Raw genomic sequence first — 17701 nt, 5'->3', positions numbered from 1 at the left:
TCCTCCCCGCAGCACCCTGGTGGGCTTACTGGGGTGTCTCAGTCCTTTGTGGGCTGCTGTAATGAAATACCACAGGCTGGGCAGCTTGTACACAATGTATATTTATTTTTCACAGTTCTGGAGGCTGGAAGTCCAAGATCAGGGTACCAGCACAGTCAGCTTTGGGGGAGGGCCCTCTTCCAGGTCACAGACTGCCATCTCGCCGTGTCCTCACGTGGTGGAAGGGGTGAGGAATCTCTGTGGGGTCCCTTTTATAAGGGCACTAATCCCACTCATGAGAGAGCTCCACCCGCATGACCTAATCACCTCCCAAAGGTCCCACCTCCTAACACCATCTTCTTTGGGGGGTTAGGATTTCAACATATGAATTTGGGGGGGACACAAATATTCAGACCATAGCAGGTGCCTTCTAGGTCCTCTGGAGATATCCTGGCATGTTACAAACATACATACAGATAACATCTTTTTTTTTTTTTTTGCAGTACGCGGGCCTCTCACTGTTGTGGCCTCTCTGGTTGCAGAGCACAGGCTCAGCGGCCATGGCTCACGGGCCTAGCCACTCTGCGACATGTGGGATCTTCCCAGACCGGGGCATGAACCCGTGTCCTCTGCATCGGCAGGTGGACTCTCAACCACTGTGCCACCAGGGAAGCCCCAAGACACTTTTTTTAATCCATCTTCTGTTTTGCCAATTTTGGTGGGTTTTTTTTTTACCTCTTATCGTACCAAGATGGCTGCAACAGCTCCAGACATCACATCCCAACCTCCAAAGTCCTCATCTCCAAGCAGCCACCCTGTCCCTTCCTAGCTGAAAGTAGAACATGTCTATGCCTGAAGTAATCCATGGCAAGGGGAATGGAATATCTGGGGTAAAGAGTCAAAAATTGGTTCCTGGGGGTTGGGAGAGACTCCATATCCTCCCATCCTCCCCACTGTTGACCCTCCCTCCACAACCTTGACTTGAACAGTAAACAGTAGGATTTTATTTCACTTTTTTTGTTTTTTTATTTTTTGGGCACAAGTCTTACAGGATCTCAGTTCCCTGAATCTGGGCCACAACAGTGAAAGCACTGAATCCTAACCACTAGGCCACCAGAATACTCCTGAACAGTAAGATTGATTTTTTTAATTAATTAATTGTTTCGGCCACGCCATGCGGCATGTGGGATCTTAGTTCCCCAACCAGGGATCGAAACCCGTGCCCCCTGCAGTGGAAGCACAGAGTCCTAACCACTGGACCACCAGGGAAGTCACCAGAATAGTGAGATTTTAATGGAAAGGAAGAGAGAATGGCTCTTCACTTTGTAATAAATGCTCTGATAACAGAAACCCAGGGCATGGTGGGAGTATTATGGAGTGTGTACAGCCAAGGCTGCCATAAGAAATATCATAGACTGGGGCACTTAACCAACAGAAATTCATTTTCTCACAGTTCTGGAGGCTGAGAGTCCAAGATAAACGTATCAGCAGAGTTGGTTTCTTCTGAGGCCTCTCTCCTTGGCTTGTAGATGGCCATCTTTTTCCCATGTCATCACATCCCTGTGTGTGTGTCTGTGTCCTAATCGCTACTTATAAGGACTCCACTCATTGGATTAGGACCCACTCATGGGACCTCATTTTACCTTAGTTGCCTCTTTAAAGATTTATCTTTAAATATAGTTACATTCTGAGGTACTGGGGGTTAGAGCTTCAACATATGAATTGGGCGGGGCGGCAGTGGGTGCAATTCAGTTCATGAGAGAGCACCTCTGCACTCTGCGTGTCCTGTGCTGGACATGGGGAAGCCCGTGCTGACCAGCCAGAAAGGGTCCCAAACCTCCCATTGAGGACAGAGGGACCCTGGAGTGCGTATGGGGAGGCCAGCTCCAGGGGGGGCTCATAGAGACTGAGGACCTGACTGGCTGAGATCTGAAGGGTGAGAGGGGTGGAACAGATAACAGGAGGGTAAAGGGGTTCTAAGGTGTGGGAACAGCAAGTGCAGAGACCCTGAGATGAGAGTACCTGGCTACAAGAAGGCCCTAGAGCAGAGGTGATGAGGGCAGACCTTGGGGAGGAGCCATGTCCACCCCATTTTCCCCCCTAAAGCCATCTTCTATTCACGCCTCTGCCTGTGGTTGTCACTATAGTTGCAAAACATTACAGAACCTGATTCCATTTGTAATTCTGCCGTTTCCTATGCCATATATGCAGAGTATCTCAGACTTGCCTCTTTCCCTCTCAGAATTATTAAAATTACAGTTCATCTTGAAATTATAGGTCCTCTGACTGCTGATAGAATTTGCCTTGGTAAGATAAGGAGAGGGACTTCCCTGGTGGTCCAGTGATTAAGAATCAGCCTTTCAGGGACTTTCCTGGTGGCGCAATGGTTAAGAATCCACCTGCCAATGCAGGGGACACGATTCAATCCCTGGTCCGGGGAGATCCCCCATGCCGCGGAGCAGCTAAGCCCGTGTGCCGCAACTGCTGAGCCTGCGCTCTGGAGCCCGTGAGCCACAGCTACTGAAGCCCTCGTGCTTAGAGCCCGTGCTCCACAACACGAGAAGCCACCGCAGTGAGAAGCCTGCGCACCACAACAGAGTAGCCCGCATTTGCCGCAACTAGAGAAAGCCTGTGCGCAGCCATGAAGACCAAATGCAACCAAAAATAAATAAATAAATAAATTTATTTAAAAGAAAAAAGAATCAGTCTTGCAATGCAGGCGACACTGGTTCAACCCCTGGTTGGGGAACTAAGATCCAACATGCCGGGGGCAACTCAGTCCACATGCAGCAACTACTGAGCCCGCGCACTGCAACGAAAAGCCCGTGCACCGCAATGAAGAGCCCATGCGCCGCAACGAGAGATCCCGCGTGCCACAACGAAAGATCCAGCATGCTGCAACTAAGACCCAACGCAGCCAAAAATAAATAAATAAATATTTTTTAAAAAAAGATAAGGAGAAACTGCTCGCCTCTTTCTTCCCATCTGGTGACAAGCAGAAACGAGTGGATACCCTAAAGCTGTAACTCGCAAATATTTCTACTAACAAAAGTCTAGGGATCCTTGGCTATTCAAAGTGGGATTCCCAGACCAGCAGCATCAAGCTCACCAGGGAGTACAAAATGTGGAGTCCAGCTATTTGGAACTGAGACAATCTTCCAAAGACCGTGTTAGAGAACCAAGAGAATCACCAGATGGAATTGGGTGGAAAATAAAGAATGAATATGTGAGTCAAAAAAAAAAAGAGAAAGAGGGGCTTCCCTGGTGGCGCAGTGGTTAAGAATCCTCCTGCCAATGCAGGGGACACGGGTTCGTGCCCCAGTCTTGGAAGATCCCACATGCCGCAGAGCGGCTGGGCCTGTGAGCCACAACTACTGAGCCTGCGCGTCTGGAGCCTGTGCTCCGCAACGGGAGAAGCCACGACAGTGAGAGGCCCGCGCACCGCGATGAAGAGTGGCCCCCACTCGCTGCAGCTGGAGAAAGCCCTCACACAGAAACGAAGATCCAACACAGCCAAAAATAAATATAAAATAAATAGATTAATTTAAAAAAACCCCACAAAGCAGGTATAAGCCAGTCACAAATAAATACAATTGTATTTAATAATTAAATATGGCTAGAAAAAAAAATAGAAAGAAATGTGAAGTTCAGGGTCCCACACCAAACCTGCCAAAGATCCCCAGGGTTTTATTTCAAATGAGGTTGAAAACAACCCCTGCTTCTTGAAAGTTTCAAATGATCACTCCCACTCTCCTCAGGACAGCCTTGTGGGTTATTCCTCTGACTCTCTCTCATTCATCCCCTTCTGCCCATCTTTCAGTTCTCGTCCCAAGGTCCTTACTGGTGCCCCTCACCTCCAGTCTCACCCTCCCCCAGACCTGCTTGGAAGCAAGAGTGTCAGTCTGATGAACCTTCCCCTGCTTAAACCTTCCATGGCTCTCATACCCCTTATCAACAGGTCCAAGTGCTTTGCAAGGCATTCACGTCCTTCTGTGATCTGACTCCAGCTCCCATGCTCTGTTCCAGGCGTTTTGAGCAGCTGGGAGTTCCCCAGAACCTGAAATCTTCAGGCCTGCTTGAAACGCCCTTCCCTGTGTTCTGGTCATCTACCTGGAGCTCCTTCAAAGGCTTACCTCACTCCTCTTCCTTGAATACCTGCTTATCCTCCTTGTCACAATAACAGTACATATAAAACATCATCAACAACAACAGTGATCATGGATGATGCCTGCATTTATTGAGTGTTAATTAATTACGTGCCAGTCACTTTCTAAGCATTGTATTTGACATCCTTCCCATTAGGAGGTGGAGTCTAGGGCACCTCCCTTTTGTCTTTAGTGACTTACGTTAGTGAATAGAAAGCAGAGGTGACACCGTGTGACCTTTTCTTTTTGTTTTGGCCTCACCACCTGGCTTGCAGGATCTTAGGTTACTGAGCAGGGGTTGAACCTGGGCCCCAGCAGTGAAAAGTGCCGAGTCCTAACCACTGGACAGCCAGGGAATTCCAGCACAGTTTGACGTCTAAGGCTAGGTCGTCAAAGGTGAGACAACTTCCACCTGGCTCTCTTTCTTGGGACATGTACCTTTAGAACCCAAACGCCATGTTATGAGGAAGCCCAAGCCGCTATGATTGGCCACGTGTAGTTAATTCTGGCTGACAGCCCTAGCTGAGGTTCAAGGCAAGAGCCAGTACCAACCACCAGATACGTGAGTGTGACTCTGCCCCAGCCACTCTCTGCAACTGCATGAGAGACCTTGAACAATAGTCATCCAGCTGAGCCCAGGGAAACTCCAGAACCATGAAAGATAATGATTGTTGTTTAACACCACTAAGTTTGGAGTTGTTTGTTCCACAGTGATGCATAACCATAACAACTTGCATAAACTCATTCGATTCTCCCAATAACCCTACGAGAGGATCAATTATTATCCCCATTTTACACATGAAGAAACTGAGGCTCATAAGTGCTGGGCAACATGCCCAAGGTTACAGAGTGAGTAAACGGTAGAACTGGGATGTGAACCCAGGTAGATACACTACAGAGTCAAGGTCAGAACCACCAGTCTCTGTGGTCAATATATCATGACTCCCTGACCAGCACTCCTTCCCCTTCTCCTGGTTTCATCACCTGACTTTCTTTAGGGGGGGACACCCCTCCACCATCATCAGTCCATGTGGTTCAGATGGAGCTCACCCCACCATGGACGTTTAGGTACAAGCATAACCCAAATCAGGCCAGTGAGAGTACAGCACGCCCCTTGACACAATTATTGGCTTGGTAATGGGCTTATGAGGAGGCTGGATCAATGAGAGCCAGCCCTGGGAACTTTGCTGGTTTTACAGAGAAATAGGCCCATTTTAATCAATAAAATCATGGAGTTGCTGGTCCATCTTTGCTACTGTGAGGAGACCCTGTCCCAGAGTACAACCAAAATATATATATATACAGATAGATTCGTAACATCATTTAAGAACCTAGAGACAGCCATTCCTGAAGCTTATCACTGTCTTGGCTAAAGGCACTTTGAACTGAGTTTGTCTCTGGCATCTGAAAGATGCCTGTCTACTACTCTCCCAGTGGGACACTTTGCTTCTTATGCTATTTCACCGTCACTGAGGTCAGGGAAGGGGCCTGATCTATCTATCTTAGCACAGTGCCTGGACACACAAGGCATCCACCAATCTTGCTCTATTGAATAGAACTAAAAGGGATATTGCCCCTGTTTTCAGGTGAGGAAACTGGTTCTCCTAGAGCCTGTGGATAAGGAGGAGGATTAAGGGTAGTGCTTACATGGGACTTTCCTGGCGGTCCACTGGTTACAGTGTGTTTACAACCCAAATCCTGAATCTGCGTAAGTTCTTTGCTTTAGGTCCAGGAATGACATTTGGGAGAAGCGGAGGAAGGAAAGAAAAAGACACCCTTGGGACTTACCTGGTGGCACAGTGGTTAAGAATCCGCCTGCCAATGCAGGGGACACGGGTTCGATCCCTGGTCTGGGAAGATTCCCACATGCCGCGGAGCAACTAAGCCCGTGCGCCACAACTACTGAGTCTGCGCTCTAGAGCCCGTGAGCCACAACTACTGAGCCCACGCGCCTAGAGCCGGTGCTCCACAAGAGAAGCCACTGCAATTAGAAGCCTGCGCACCCCAACGAAGTGTAACCCCCGCTCACTGCAAATAGAGAGAAAGCCTGTGCACAGCAACGAAGACCCAACGCAGCCAAAAATAAATAAATTTTAAAAAATGGGGAGGGGTCCAGAAGAGGGACTGACAAGAAGAGGAGGTGTGCTCTCCCACTGTGTGCCACCAGTCCCACCAAGAAGCTTCCTGACTTGTACAGACCTCCAGAAACCCTTTATGGCCTTCGCCTCTGATTAAACAGGCCCAGCGGTGTCTTTCTTTTTGTTTTTGTTTTTTTAAATTAATTTTTGGCTGTGTTGGGTCTTCGTTGCTGCGTGTGAGCTTTCTCTCTAGTTGTGGAGAGCAGGGGCTACTCTTCGTTGTGGTGTGCGGGCTTCTCATTGCTGTGGCTTCTCTTATTGTGGAGCATGGGCTCTAGGCGCGCAGGCTCAGTAGTTGTGGTGCACGGGCTTAGTTGCTCCACTGCATGTGGGATCTTCCTGGACCAGGGATAGAACCTGGGTCCCCTGCATTGACAGGTGGATTCTTTTTTTTTTTTTTTTTTTTTTTTGTGGTACGCGGGCCTCTCACTGTTGTGGCCTCTCCCGTTGTGGAGCACAGGCTCCGGACGCGCAGGCTCAGCGGCCATGGCTCACGGGCCCAGCCGCTCCGCGGCATGTGGGATCTTCCCGGAACGGGGCACGAACCCGTGTCCCCTGCATCGGCAGGAGGACTCTCAACCACTGCGCCACCAGGGAAGCCCGACAGGTGGATTCTTAACCACTGGCCACCAGGAAGTCCTCCTCCCCATTTCTGACACCTGGATATTCCAAGTTGTGACAGATGCTCCAGGGTGTAGACAAGCCCTCATTTACATGCTCCTGTGAATCAGTGGCTAACTTTAGGACCTGAAGATTTGAGAGACAACTATCACTTTCTGGCAACTCTCCTTTCCACTTACTTCCCCCAAGAAGCAGCCACATCACGTGCTCTAACTGGCGACTTTATTCAGGGGGGTGAGGAAAACAATGAACTACAATTGGGTTATTTCTCAAATAATCTGAAGAGGCGCGAGTCTCTGGGGCCCCAGAGAGGAAGGATGGGACTCTGGAAACTAGAATGCAGAGAGGGACAGGGGTGGGACTCTGGGTGTCTAGAGTGGCGGGGCAGGAGGTGGGGAGAGGGGATGCATCTTCCATTCAAGGCCAGGCGCCCCCTAGGGGCCGCTGCCACTTCCACTGCCACTTCCGCTGCTTGCAGCGTCCAGGATCCAGGTGCGAGGGCGTCGGGAGCGCCGGAAAGTGGTTTCCCGGGCCCTCCGTGCGTGTCTGGGACGCGGCAGCACCGAGATGGAAATGTTGAGGCAGTGGCCAGAGCCAGGATCCGCTACTGGTACCGCGTAGCCCAGAAACGAGCGGCAAAGTTCCGCTCCGTCAGCAAAAGTCTGGCGGGAAGGGGTGAAGTTTGGGTCCGAGTTGGTGAAGTCCAGCTACCCTGGAGGCAGCGGCGCGATCTTAGGGCAGGAAATTCTCACCTCTAGGTCATCCCGGGAGTCTGGGGGCAGGGCCATAGTGGGGGTGGGGCCTTGGGGAGTGCGAGGTCTTACTGGGTCCCAGGGGGCTCGGGTGGCAGAGAACCAGATGAAGGCTGGGGCCTTGGAGAAGGAGACTCGGGTTTCTGGGCCTTCCAGGGGGACTGTGGACGGGCCTAGAGCAGAGACCGTCCTTTGGGGAGGGCAAATCCAGACTCAGTGGGCCTTAGGGAGGCTACAGGCATATCCTACTATGGAGATTGGGCTGTGGAAGCGGGAAGGATGGGAGTGGGGGCCTTGAGAGTGCCAGTCCGGACTCTGGGACCTAGACGGGCTAACCCAGGACATAGTGAGGGGAAGTATCAGTCTCTTCCTGGCTTCCTCTGTCCCATGCTCACCTGCCCATAGGTGGTGCAGCCAGGCTCGCAGCCCCTCTTTTCTAGGAGTGGGAGCCAAGTCGGGCTGCAGATGATATCACTTTCGCAGGTGGCAAACCTGGGGATGGTGTGTGGAGAAAAGAAGGCGGGTGAAGACTCCGCAGCCACGTCCTAGTGGGATTCCTGCTCTCCAAGGCTTTGCCCCGGGTATGTCCCTTCCCCAGATCCAGGCACCGCCTCTTAGAACCACGCTCCTACAAAAGCCATCCCCCAGATTTCAGCCTGCCCCATATTCTCTAAACTTACCAGGGCTCTGTCACTTCAGGCCTCACACCTGCCGACCTCAGACCATCTATTCCAGGCCAGCCCCACCCTTTTAGCTTCTCTTTTCAATCAAGAGGCCCTCCCCTTAAAAAAAAAAAAAAAGCCAGCTCCATGGAAGGCCAGTCCTCCGTAGTGCCAATCTTAGCAGCGGGTCCTCCACAGGCCCCGTCCCTTTCTACCTAGCCTCTAAACACCAGGCCTCGTCCTGTACACGTTGGCGGCTTTGGACGCAGGCCACGCCCCTTCAGGCACCCGGAGGACCAAGGTGCAGATCCCCCGTTCGGCCCCGCCCAAGCCATAGACCACACCCCTCACGCCCCGCCTCTCCTACCAGGCATCGCAGAGCTCCGAGCAGAGAGGCTGTGTCTGGCGTACCCCCAATAGCAGCAGGTGGAAACGACTGCGGAGGGCAACCTGGAGGTTTCCCAGGAAGGATTCACACCTGGACATCGGGAGAGACAGGCCCAGATAGGTCAAGGTGCGCAAGGGCTCTGTCCCCTGGTCGGGACAGCTGGAGCAAAGAACACAAGGAAACACTGGAGGTTGCTGTACTTACCCGGGGCTCAGCTCCCCACAGCTCCCTGAGACGATCCCAGGGTCCGATGCCTCTGGTGTGTTCATCTCTGAGGGACAAGAGTGTCATGGAGAAGGGGACTCCAGTGAGTTGCCATCTTGGATCCTCAGGTAGGGTTGGGGAACCAAGGCTTGGGGTTCCTCTGAACGGGGAGACCCCAATTATATATGTTCTCTCAAACATAAAAGTTAAAGACACTTCGCTTGCGATGCAAATGGAGCTTCAAGAAATAATCACTAATCATAATCAGCTTATCATTTATGACAACCCTGGTGGTGATATAAATTCTTACTTACATATACTCTTTTACAACATCCTTATGAGGTAGGTCTATTATTTCTCCTCCTTTATTAATGGCCCACCTGAGGCTCAGAGAGGTTAAGTGATTTGCCCAGGGTCACACAGCTATGAAGTGGCGGAGTTGGGATTTGAACCTAGGCAATTTGTGCTGTTTAACCACCACTAGACCCAGGTGCCTCCTCCGGTCACCCTAAACCCCCTCCAAAGGAAATTCTGGCATTGTTATGGTTGAGTTGGGGTTTCTGGTTGTTAGAGTTTAGGCAAAGTCTGGAATGCTTACCTGCCAGGTGCAGCTGGCTTGTGCCCAGATTGGTCACCAGCCTATGGTGTCTCTGGGATCTAGCTGGGAGTGGGTGGCTCCCTCCACAAGCCCCCAGCAGGATCCATGCCAGGGTCAGTTGCAGGGCCCAGGCCAGGTCCCTGGGTCGAGTGCAACCCCTGCAGGCCATGTCCACCTGAGATAAGAGTCAGCTGGGATACAGGGTGAGGTTCAGCTGTCCCTTTCTGGTAGCTCAGGGTGGCACTGTCCTGATACGCAGCCAGGAGACAGTGCCAGGCAGAGCAGAGAAAGGGCAGCTGATGAGGAAGCAATAGCCAAGGACCCTCAAATCCCCGGGGGCCACCAAGGCCTGTCTCTGACCAAGGAGCCCCCCCCCCGTCAGACTCATGTCCCCTCCATCCCTTCAGGTGCAAGTGTCCCCACCCCTGTTTGACGTTGGTTCCCTTCCCCCCCACCCCGACCCAAAGTGGGATCTCCCACCCTATGGGCCCTCAGGGAACCTCCTCCGTCCTCTAAAGGGACCTCCCCAGATCTTCCAATCCCCCCTCTTGTCCAGTAATTCTTCCTTCTCTTCTGCCCAGTCTCCTCCCTCCCTCTTGATCCCTGCTGGCCCCTTTCATGGTCACCTTCTCTCGGCCCACAATCAGCTTAGGGGCTGACACCCAGGGCTGGACCTCTGGACCCAAGCTTGGCTGTGGCAGGACTCGGATTCTGCCAGTGGGATCCAAAGGCCCCAGGGCAGGGGGAACTAGGGATCTGTGAAGACACGGCAATTCCCTCCCCCTCTCTGTCCCCTCCGGCCACCCCTCACCTGTTAGCCGGACTGGAGTCTAGGGCACTGCTGAGACACCTCAGGGTCAAATCCAGGAAACAGCTGAAAGGGGCGTGGTTTGATGCAGGGGAGGGATTTCCCACCGCCCCGCCCTCTGCTCCAGCTGACCAAAGACCAGAGGATCTGAGGCTGGTGTGTATATATCCTTGTGTTTGTCTTTATGTTGAACTTGTGACTTAAACTCTGTATACGTGTGAGGAGATGGATGAGGGTGTGTGTGTGTGGGATGAGGGTGTGTTTTGTGTTTGTGTATGTATTGAGTGGGTATGTGTGTTTGTTGTGTGACGATATGTTTATGTGCCTCTCTTTAGTGCGTGGTGTGTGTGTGTGCTCAAAATCTGGGTAAGGAGGTCTGTAAGTGTTCCAAGAGCCAAGTGTGTCCAGTTGAGTAAGAGTCAGATAATAAGTGAAGGGGAGGGGGATGAAGGATGAGGATAGATGTTGTGCAAATTATTGTGAATAGGTCACTGGACAAAGGTTATTGACCATGAATGTTGACAATGAGTGAACAAGAAGGTGTTGTCATGTGTGGAGAGGGTGTAGGACTCCATCTGACATGTGTGTGTGTGTATGTGTGTGCGCCCCTTTGCAGTTTCTGTGAATTTGTGTCCCTGCAAACATTCCCTCAATCCATTCAACAAACATTTATTGAGCACCTAGTGTGTGCCAGATTCTGGGGATGCAGTGTAGTGACTAAGACATGAAAATCTCAACCCTCATAGAGCTGATAGTTTAGTGGGGGAGTCCAGTAAGAAAAAACAGCCCTCTAAAATAAAATAAAATAGAAAAGGAAAGAAAAACAGCCCTCCAGTGGGTATGTGAGTGTGTGTATATGTGTCCATGTTTTGCATTGGGAGGATAATGAGTCTGTATTTTGGACAAGAGTTTGTGTGCAGCTGAGCTTCCTTTGGTTTGGGGACGATGAGTGTGTGCTTGTGTTGTTGAGTGTTTGTATGTGTTGTTTGTGTATGCCTGCATTGCCGAGTGTGTGTATGTCTGTGTTTTCTAAGTATGTGTTTGCACGTGTGTTTCCAGAATGTGAGTTTATGTGAATATGTGTTTGCTGAGTGTGTGTTTGTATTCTGTGTTTGCATAGGACTCTCTGTGTCTATGTGCTAACTGCATGTTTGCAAATGATTACATGTGTTTGTGAGTTTGTGTTTGCTGAGTATGTGTTTGTATGTGTGTGTATTTGCAGAATATGTGTTTTTGTGGAGTATGTGTTTGCAGGGTGTGTGAATGGGTATATGCGAGTCTGTTTGTTGAGCATGTTTTGGTACTTTCGTGTTTGTGTGTGTATTTGCACAGTGTGTGTGCGTGCCTGTGCTTGTAGAGTTTGCATATGTGTTTTTGTGAGCAGTGAGTACTACCACAAATCTCTCTCCCTCTTTTCTCGGGCTAGTGCAGAGTTTTTGTCTGTCTCTTTTACTGATGTACTCCCAGAATCCAAAACACTGCTTTGCACACAGTAGGTGCTCAATACCTGTTGAGTAAATTAATCAGGAGGCACTGTCTCCTGGCCCCTCTAAGGACACCCACTGATGTCCTGGAAGCTTCAGCAACCAGTACTCAGTGGACCTAGCCTTCCTCCGGTTCATCTTGGGGTAGTCCAGGGTGCTCGTGGGTCTTATCTGTCCAGCCTCTAGGCTGTGCCTCCCGACAACCCTTCCCCTTCCCTAACCTCCGCCCCCAACCTGAGCTCATATTTCAGCACTACGGACTGGAGCGCTAGAAATCAGCACCACGGAGAGCTCCCGCGGCAGCCGGCGGGAGAAGGCGCGGCAAGAGCGGTTTCCCGGCCTTGGACAGAGAAGTGCGAGGAACAGACTCAGCGAGACGGCAACACGAACATGCTGACAGAGACAGAGAGAAACAGACCGAGACAACTCAGGCAAAGGCGCAGAGATGAGCAGACAAGCGCCTGGGGAACACCGGGACCTAGACCTCGCTGTAGCCCCCTTTGACAGGCAGGGGTCGCTGCCGCCCAGTGACCGCGCCCTCCAGGGTCTTCGGGACAGTTATGGACTGAGACCCTTGGGAAGCCCCCACCCCACCATGCCCTCCAATGCCAAGACTGGCGTGGGGAGGTCTCCGACGCTTTTCACTACAACTAGGGGAAGCATGGTTGGCTTGGCCTCAGCTGCAGGAACACTGCGGGGGAGTGGTGAAAATCGCTTCGGCTGCCCTCCTCCCCAACCACCAAGCTAATCGTTCCTATAAATACGGCCCAGCCTGGCCTGGCTTCTTAATCCTGACGATGAGGGAGGGGATCGCTAGGGAAGCGGGTTGGTATAAGCATGTAAATGATTTTCGGAGGGGGCTTCTCCCGTAAGGACGGGTCTCCTCAGTGCAAATACACACTCTGTAAGAGTGTATCTCCTTGGGATGTGAGGTCTCGTGGGTGGGGACAATTTCCCATAGAGAATATGGCTTTCGTGGGGTCTTTCACTGAGGGTAACCTCACCAAGCTCCCCAAGTGAAATATCACCTGCGGGGATCTTTCTCTACGAAAATGTCTCCTCTTTGGAGGGTGGGCTTTTGATAGGAAGCGTCACCCCTCAGAGACCATCTGTTTTAGAAATGATTTTCAGGGTGAGAGGAGTTCCTGATTGGAGAGGGCCTCCCTATGGAGACTACCTCCCCGTGGGAATGTGTCTCTCTGAGGGGGTCACTGCGGGGAGGAGGTTGTCTGCATAGGGAATATATCTTAGTGAGAATGTCTCCTTTGGGGTGTTTCTTGGGTTGGGAGTCTACCCATGGGCATGTCTCTCCCCTGGCGTGTCTCTACAGGGGTCTCTCGGTAGCTTGACTTCCCTGGGGGCATCTGGAGGCTCCTTCCCCCTCTTGTCCGCCGCCGCCCACCCCCCCCCCCCCCCCCCCCGCCCCCAGCGCGGGCAGCCTTGGCCGAGGCCGGGCTCGGGCGCCCAGACGCAGTGACGACGCCGGGTCCGCCCCACTTTGCTCCGCCCCCGCCACCTCCCTGCCCCCTCCCCCCCCCCAGCCGCCGCCGCCGCCGCCGCCGCGGTCCCCGCGGCTTCTCACTCCCTCCCGCCTCCCGCCTCCCGCCTCCCTCCTCCCGCCGCCGCCCCTGCCGCCGCCTCCCACCTCCCTCCCCGGGGCCGAAGCCTCTGCCGCCGCCGCCATGGACGATTCGGGCCTGATTCGTCGCCGGAGGCTGCAGGTACTCGGCAGCCCTGGCCCCGGGTGGAGGGGAAGGGGTCGGCGCCCTGGGGCGGGGCCCGGCAGGAGGCGGGAGAACTTACGCCAGGGTTGGCCCAGGCGCCCTCTCCCATGGCCTCGGGACTCTACCTAGGGGGAACGCGGTGGCCGCGCGTCCCGCCGCGCTGGGGACCCCGCCCCTCAGGGGCCGCCCGGGGATCCAGGGATCTGACAGAGGGGGATGCAGCCTTGCGCTCCCCTCGAGGATAACCCGAGGGGCTCCCGGCCCGTCAGAGGGATGGGATCGAGGTCTTTGCCCTGGTGCCCAGCCAGGCTGGGGGTGAGGGGGCGCAGAACAAAGTTATTGCCCCAGGGCTCGCGCCCCTCGGGGCTGCCGGCGCCGCAGCAGTGGTAAACATGTTTGTGCTGCAGCCTCGCCCCTCACCACCCCAGGAGTCCCTTCCTGAGGCATGCCGACCCCCTGCGACCTCCACGCACCTGCTCGGCCACCAGGATTCTTCCTACTGCCCTAATTGGACAGGCATCTAGACAGCCTCCCTCCTCACTCTTCATTCCACCCCGCTCCACTACAACACTACCCCCCCCGCCCCCACTCCGCGATCCTCAAGTCCAGCCCAGCTTGTGGGTGGGCGGGAGCGATTTTTAGCTCCTTGCAGCCTTAGACGATGTTGGTCTCTAGGCTGCGCAGGCGCAGGAGACGTGGGTCCACTGCGCGGAGTGGGACACTGAGGTTTGCTGTGGAGTGTGGGGAAGGCGGGGACAAATCCAGGCGTCAGGAACTCCCACATCCTAGATGGGTGGGGATTCTGAAGCTGAGAAGGGTTCTCTTCGGTCTGTAGCATGCACTTCTAAGGGTTAATACGGGGGTTCGGTGTTGGCCCCAAACTAACCCCAGAGAGGAAATCGGTCAAAGCTTCACCCTAAGGTTTGCCTGGCATCTGGTCTTTCTGAGCCTCCTTGAAGCAGCCCCGAGCTAGGTAGTCTGGAGAAGTTTATATAAAGCCTAGAATGGGCCCAGTCTCAGGCTACATCCCTAGCCTGGAGCTTGGAAAGAGAAGGAGAGGATTCAAACCATCACCCAGGGGCCTTGTCCATTTTTGGATGGGGCCATTTCAGAGGGCAGGAAGGACTTCCCTGGCGTCTGGATGATGCTGGAGCCAGACCTGAGTTTTAACCAGAGCCCAGATGGGCTCTTCAGGTCTTCCTCAGATTTCCTTCCTTTCCCTGGGCTGGGTTAGGAGAACGGGTTCTGATAAAAGGGAGGGAGCTGCTGCAAAACCAGAGCAAGTGCTGAAGCAGTTAGACTGGGTCCGCGCCGTCGGGTCCCCAGAAAAGGGCTGAAACGGGCGGAGCCTGCATGGGGTGTGTCCCCGCCCCCTGGGCCGGCGCCGACTCCTATTGGCTCAGTGCCACGCGGGACTTAGCTCTCCAGCGCAAGACCACGCCCCCAACCCGGGATCCTCCCACTCATCCACCCATCCTTCCCCAGGCTTCTAGGCCGAGGGAGCTACTCCACCGAAGTCCTGCCCGAACCTCTTCCCTTCTGGCAGGGTTAACCACTTCGCAGCCTGAATACACTCTCACACACTGGTGCAACCCCTTAGGAGCTGTCCCACAACCACGGAGCTCCCAAGGTCCCCTGTGTGCAGTTGGGATCGTACAGCAACCTAAGTTCGAATGCCCCGGCCACAGGGCCATCCGTTAATCACGAAGAGATGCAGAATCCGCTGGGCAGAGCAGCTCTGCAGCTGGGGATGGAAGTGGCGTCTGTTTACACGGACGCCGAGGATCCAAATCCTCTACCTCTCCACCTTTCCCCTTTCTTCGACCCTAAAATGTTTAGGGATGCTAGCAGATGGGGCTAGAGTCGAGGACTTTTCTAGGTAGCACTTAAAGGTCCCCCTGGGGCTCACCCTCTTAGGCCCATTGTACCCGAGTCTGGAGTACCGGGCTCCGTGGCGGGGAAAATCCAGGTCTTGATTTTGATTGTGCCATTGCAGCCGCCTGGCCCTGGCAGGCCGACTGGTCCAAGAGGCTTGTCCAAGGGGCGGCTCATTCAAGCTGATCCTGCAAAGACAGAGGGAAAACCTGGTATAGATTTCTGGTCACCCCTGGCTCAGGATGGCAGGGCTGCCAATTTGGACAGTGTTCCTTTTGACGCCGACCATCCATCTGTCCTCTGTACATGGGAGTGTGAGGTCCCTCTGGCCCATCTTCTGCCATGCAGCATGTCCATCCACAATAACTCCTGTTCCTATGACCTAACATTTATTGAGCACTTACTATATGCTAGACACCATACTAAGGTGCTAGGCACCTGCATCATCTGACAGAATCCTCTAGAAGGAATGGACTATCGGAAGGTCATTTGCCAAGGTTATAAGTGGCAAAACTGGGATTTGAACCCGGGGCTTTCTGTTATCAGAGATTCTAGAAAAATCCTAGAACACTCCTCATTTCTCCCTTGTTGGAGTCCCCACCAAAGGGCTTTTGGAACCCTAACCTGAATCTTTCTGCCTGCAGCCCTACCCAATCCCTTTTATTCACCTTAGCCTGTGGACACAGAACTGGGTGGAAGGTGATGACCCTTCTCCCCAGTGCTCTCAGAAAAGCATCCAGACCTCTGTAATTTCTGGTCCCTGTAGTGGTTTCCTGTGTGCTTGACAAACAGAATGCAACCTTCTTGTGATGTGGACAGAGTTAATACCTAACTTTTTTTTTGTTGCCACACCGCGTGGCATGTGGGTTCCGTGACCAGGGATTGAACTTCGCTCCCTCCATTGGAAGCACGGAATCTTAACCACTGGACCACCAGGGAAGTCCCAATACCTACCAATTATTATCACTGCCATTACTGAAAAAGACCACCCAGCCATCACCTGATTCCCATGTCAAATCTCAGTTTGAGCCACCTTAACTATCCCCACCCCAACTCTGTGAATCTGATTGAGAGTGGGGTAGAGCCATTGAGGTGTGGAGGAGTCATTCATTCATTCATCCAGTCATTCACCCTTTCATGCTTGAGCATGCCAAGTTTATTCCTACCTCCAGGCCTTTGCAATTCCCTCTACCCGGAATGCTCTCTCCACAGAGCCTCCCAGGGCTGACTTTTATTTTTCAGCAACAAACTTAAAATCATCTCCACAGAGCAGACCTCTGTAACTATCATGTCCCCCTCCTAGCCATTTTCCATCACATCACCTTGCTTAATTTTATTCATAACATTTATTTCTGTCTAAAATTATTTCGTTCACTTCTATGTTAATCTTGGTTGTCTGCTTCCTTCCTTTAAATGCTAGTCCCCAAAGGGCAGGATTTTTGTCTCATTCACTGCTGTGTCCCCAGTGCCTAGCACGGGGCCTGTCATACAGTAGGTGCTCAAGAAATATTTTTCAAATAACGACTCCTGGATGTTTTCATTTGCACAAACACATACTGAGACGCCAGCTCAGGAGTCCTATAGGGGGCACTCTGCTGGCCTCTGGGGGTCGGGAGAGGAATCACCCTGGTACCCTTTTCCCCTAGGAGCCCAGCCCTCACCTCATGGCCAAGGGCGCAGGTGACCATGCTGATGAAGGACCTGTCCCATCCCACCTCTACCCCTCCAGGGGGCTGACAGGGCTTTTGGGCAGTGGCTGCTGGTCCCCGCTGACCTCTATCCTTTTGCTCCTTTGCCTTCCAGAAAGATTTGCCCCTGCCCCGGAAAAGCAGCAGGTGAGCCCTGGGGAGAAACGCGCGGGGCTGGCCGCCCCTTCTCCGGCCCGGGTGGGGGCGCCAGGCGGGCGCGCGGGCGGGGCCAGACGCGCTGGTGCACTGCAGCGCCCCCTCCTGGCTAGCGGCAGCCGCAGGCCTTCCCCTCCCCCGCCCTACCCTGCCCGCTGCGGCTCCAGCCTCCGCCCCGCGCGTTTGCTCCCCGCGCCGCCGCCGCTGCCGCACCTGCCACCATGTCGCCGCCGCCGGGTCATGTCTGACTCTCTCTGGACCGCGCTTTCCAATTTCTCGATGCCCTCCTTCCCTGGCGGCAGTATGTTCCGTCGCACCAAGAGGTAGACCCCCGATCCCTCAGACCCTGACCTGGCCCTTCCCCCAAAACCGCCCTCCGGCTGCTGCTGCAGGGCGGGGCCCGGGATGCTGCACCCGGTCCAGCTGCGCCAGAGGTGCTCGCTCGCGCCTTCCTGCCAGGGATGGGGCTGAATGGGGGG

The 17701-nt window shown here is 53.4% G+C and overlaps 2 protein-coding genes across 2 annotated transcripts in view; one reads left to right on the top strand and one right to left on the bottom strand.

The window, feature by feature from the left end:
• Nucleotides 1–7317: 7317 nt before the first annotated feature.
• The window catches only part of RTBDN (retbindin), a gene marked incomplete at both ends in the record, with an annotated part of 11921 nt that continues 1537 nt past the window's right edge, over nt 7318–17701 (bottom strand). Inside the window, 5 exon segments of the mRNA XM_082834947.1 lie at nt 7318–7545; nt 8031–8127; nt 8665–8775; nt 8890–8956; nt 9488–9662. Of these exon segments, the coding sequence (XP_082691073.1) occupies nt 7318–7545; nt 8031–8127; nt 8665–8775; nt 8890–8956; nt 9488–9662 (678 nt within the window).
• Nucleotides 17463–17701, top strand: part of MAST1 (microtubule associated serine/threonine kinase 1) — a gene marked incomplete at both ends in the record, with an annotated part of 23189 nt that continues 22950 nt past the window's right edge. Inside the window, one exon of the mRNA XM_082834917.1 lies at nt 17463–17545. Coding sequence (XP_082691043.1) covers nt 17463–17545 — 83 coding nt within the window. The remainder of the gene's footprint in view (nt 17546–17701) is intronic.

Source organism: Leucopleurus acutus, assembly GCF_964270905.1.
Source record: "Leucopleurus acutus genome assembly, chromosome: 3".
NCBI classification, from domain to species: Eukaryota; Metazoa; Chordata; class Mammalia; order Artiodactyla; family Delphinidae; genus Leucopleurus; species Leucopleurus acutus.
Note: the sequence above shows the minus strand (reverse complement) of the source record. Positions and strands in the feature narration are given on the sequence as shown.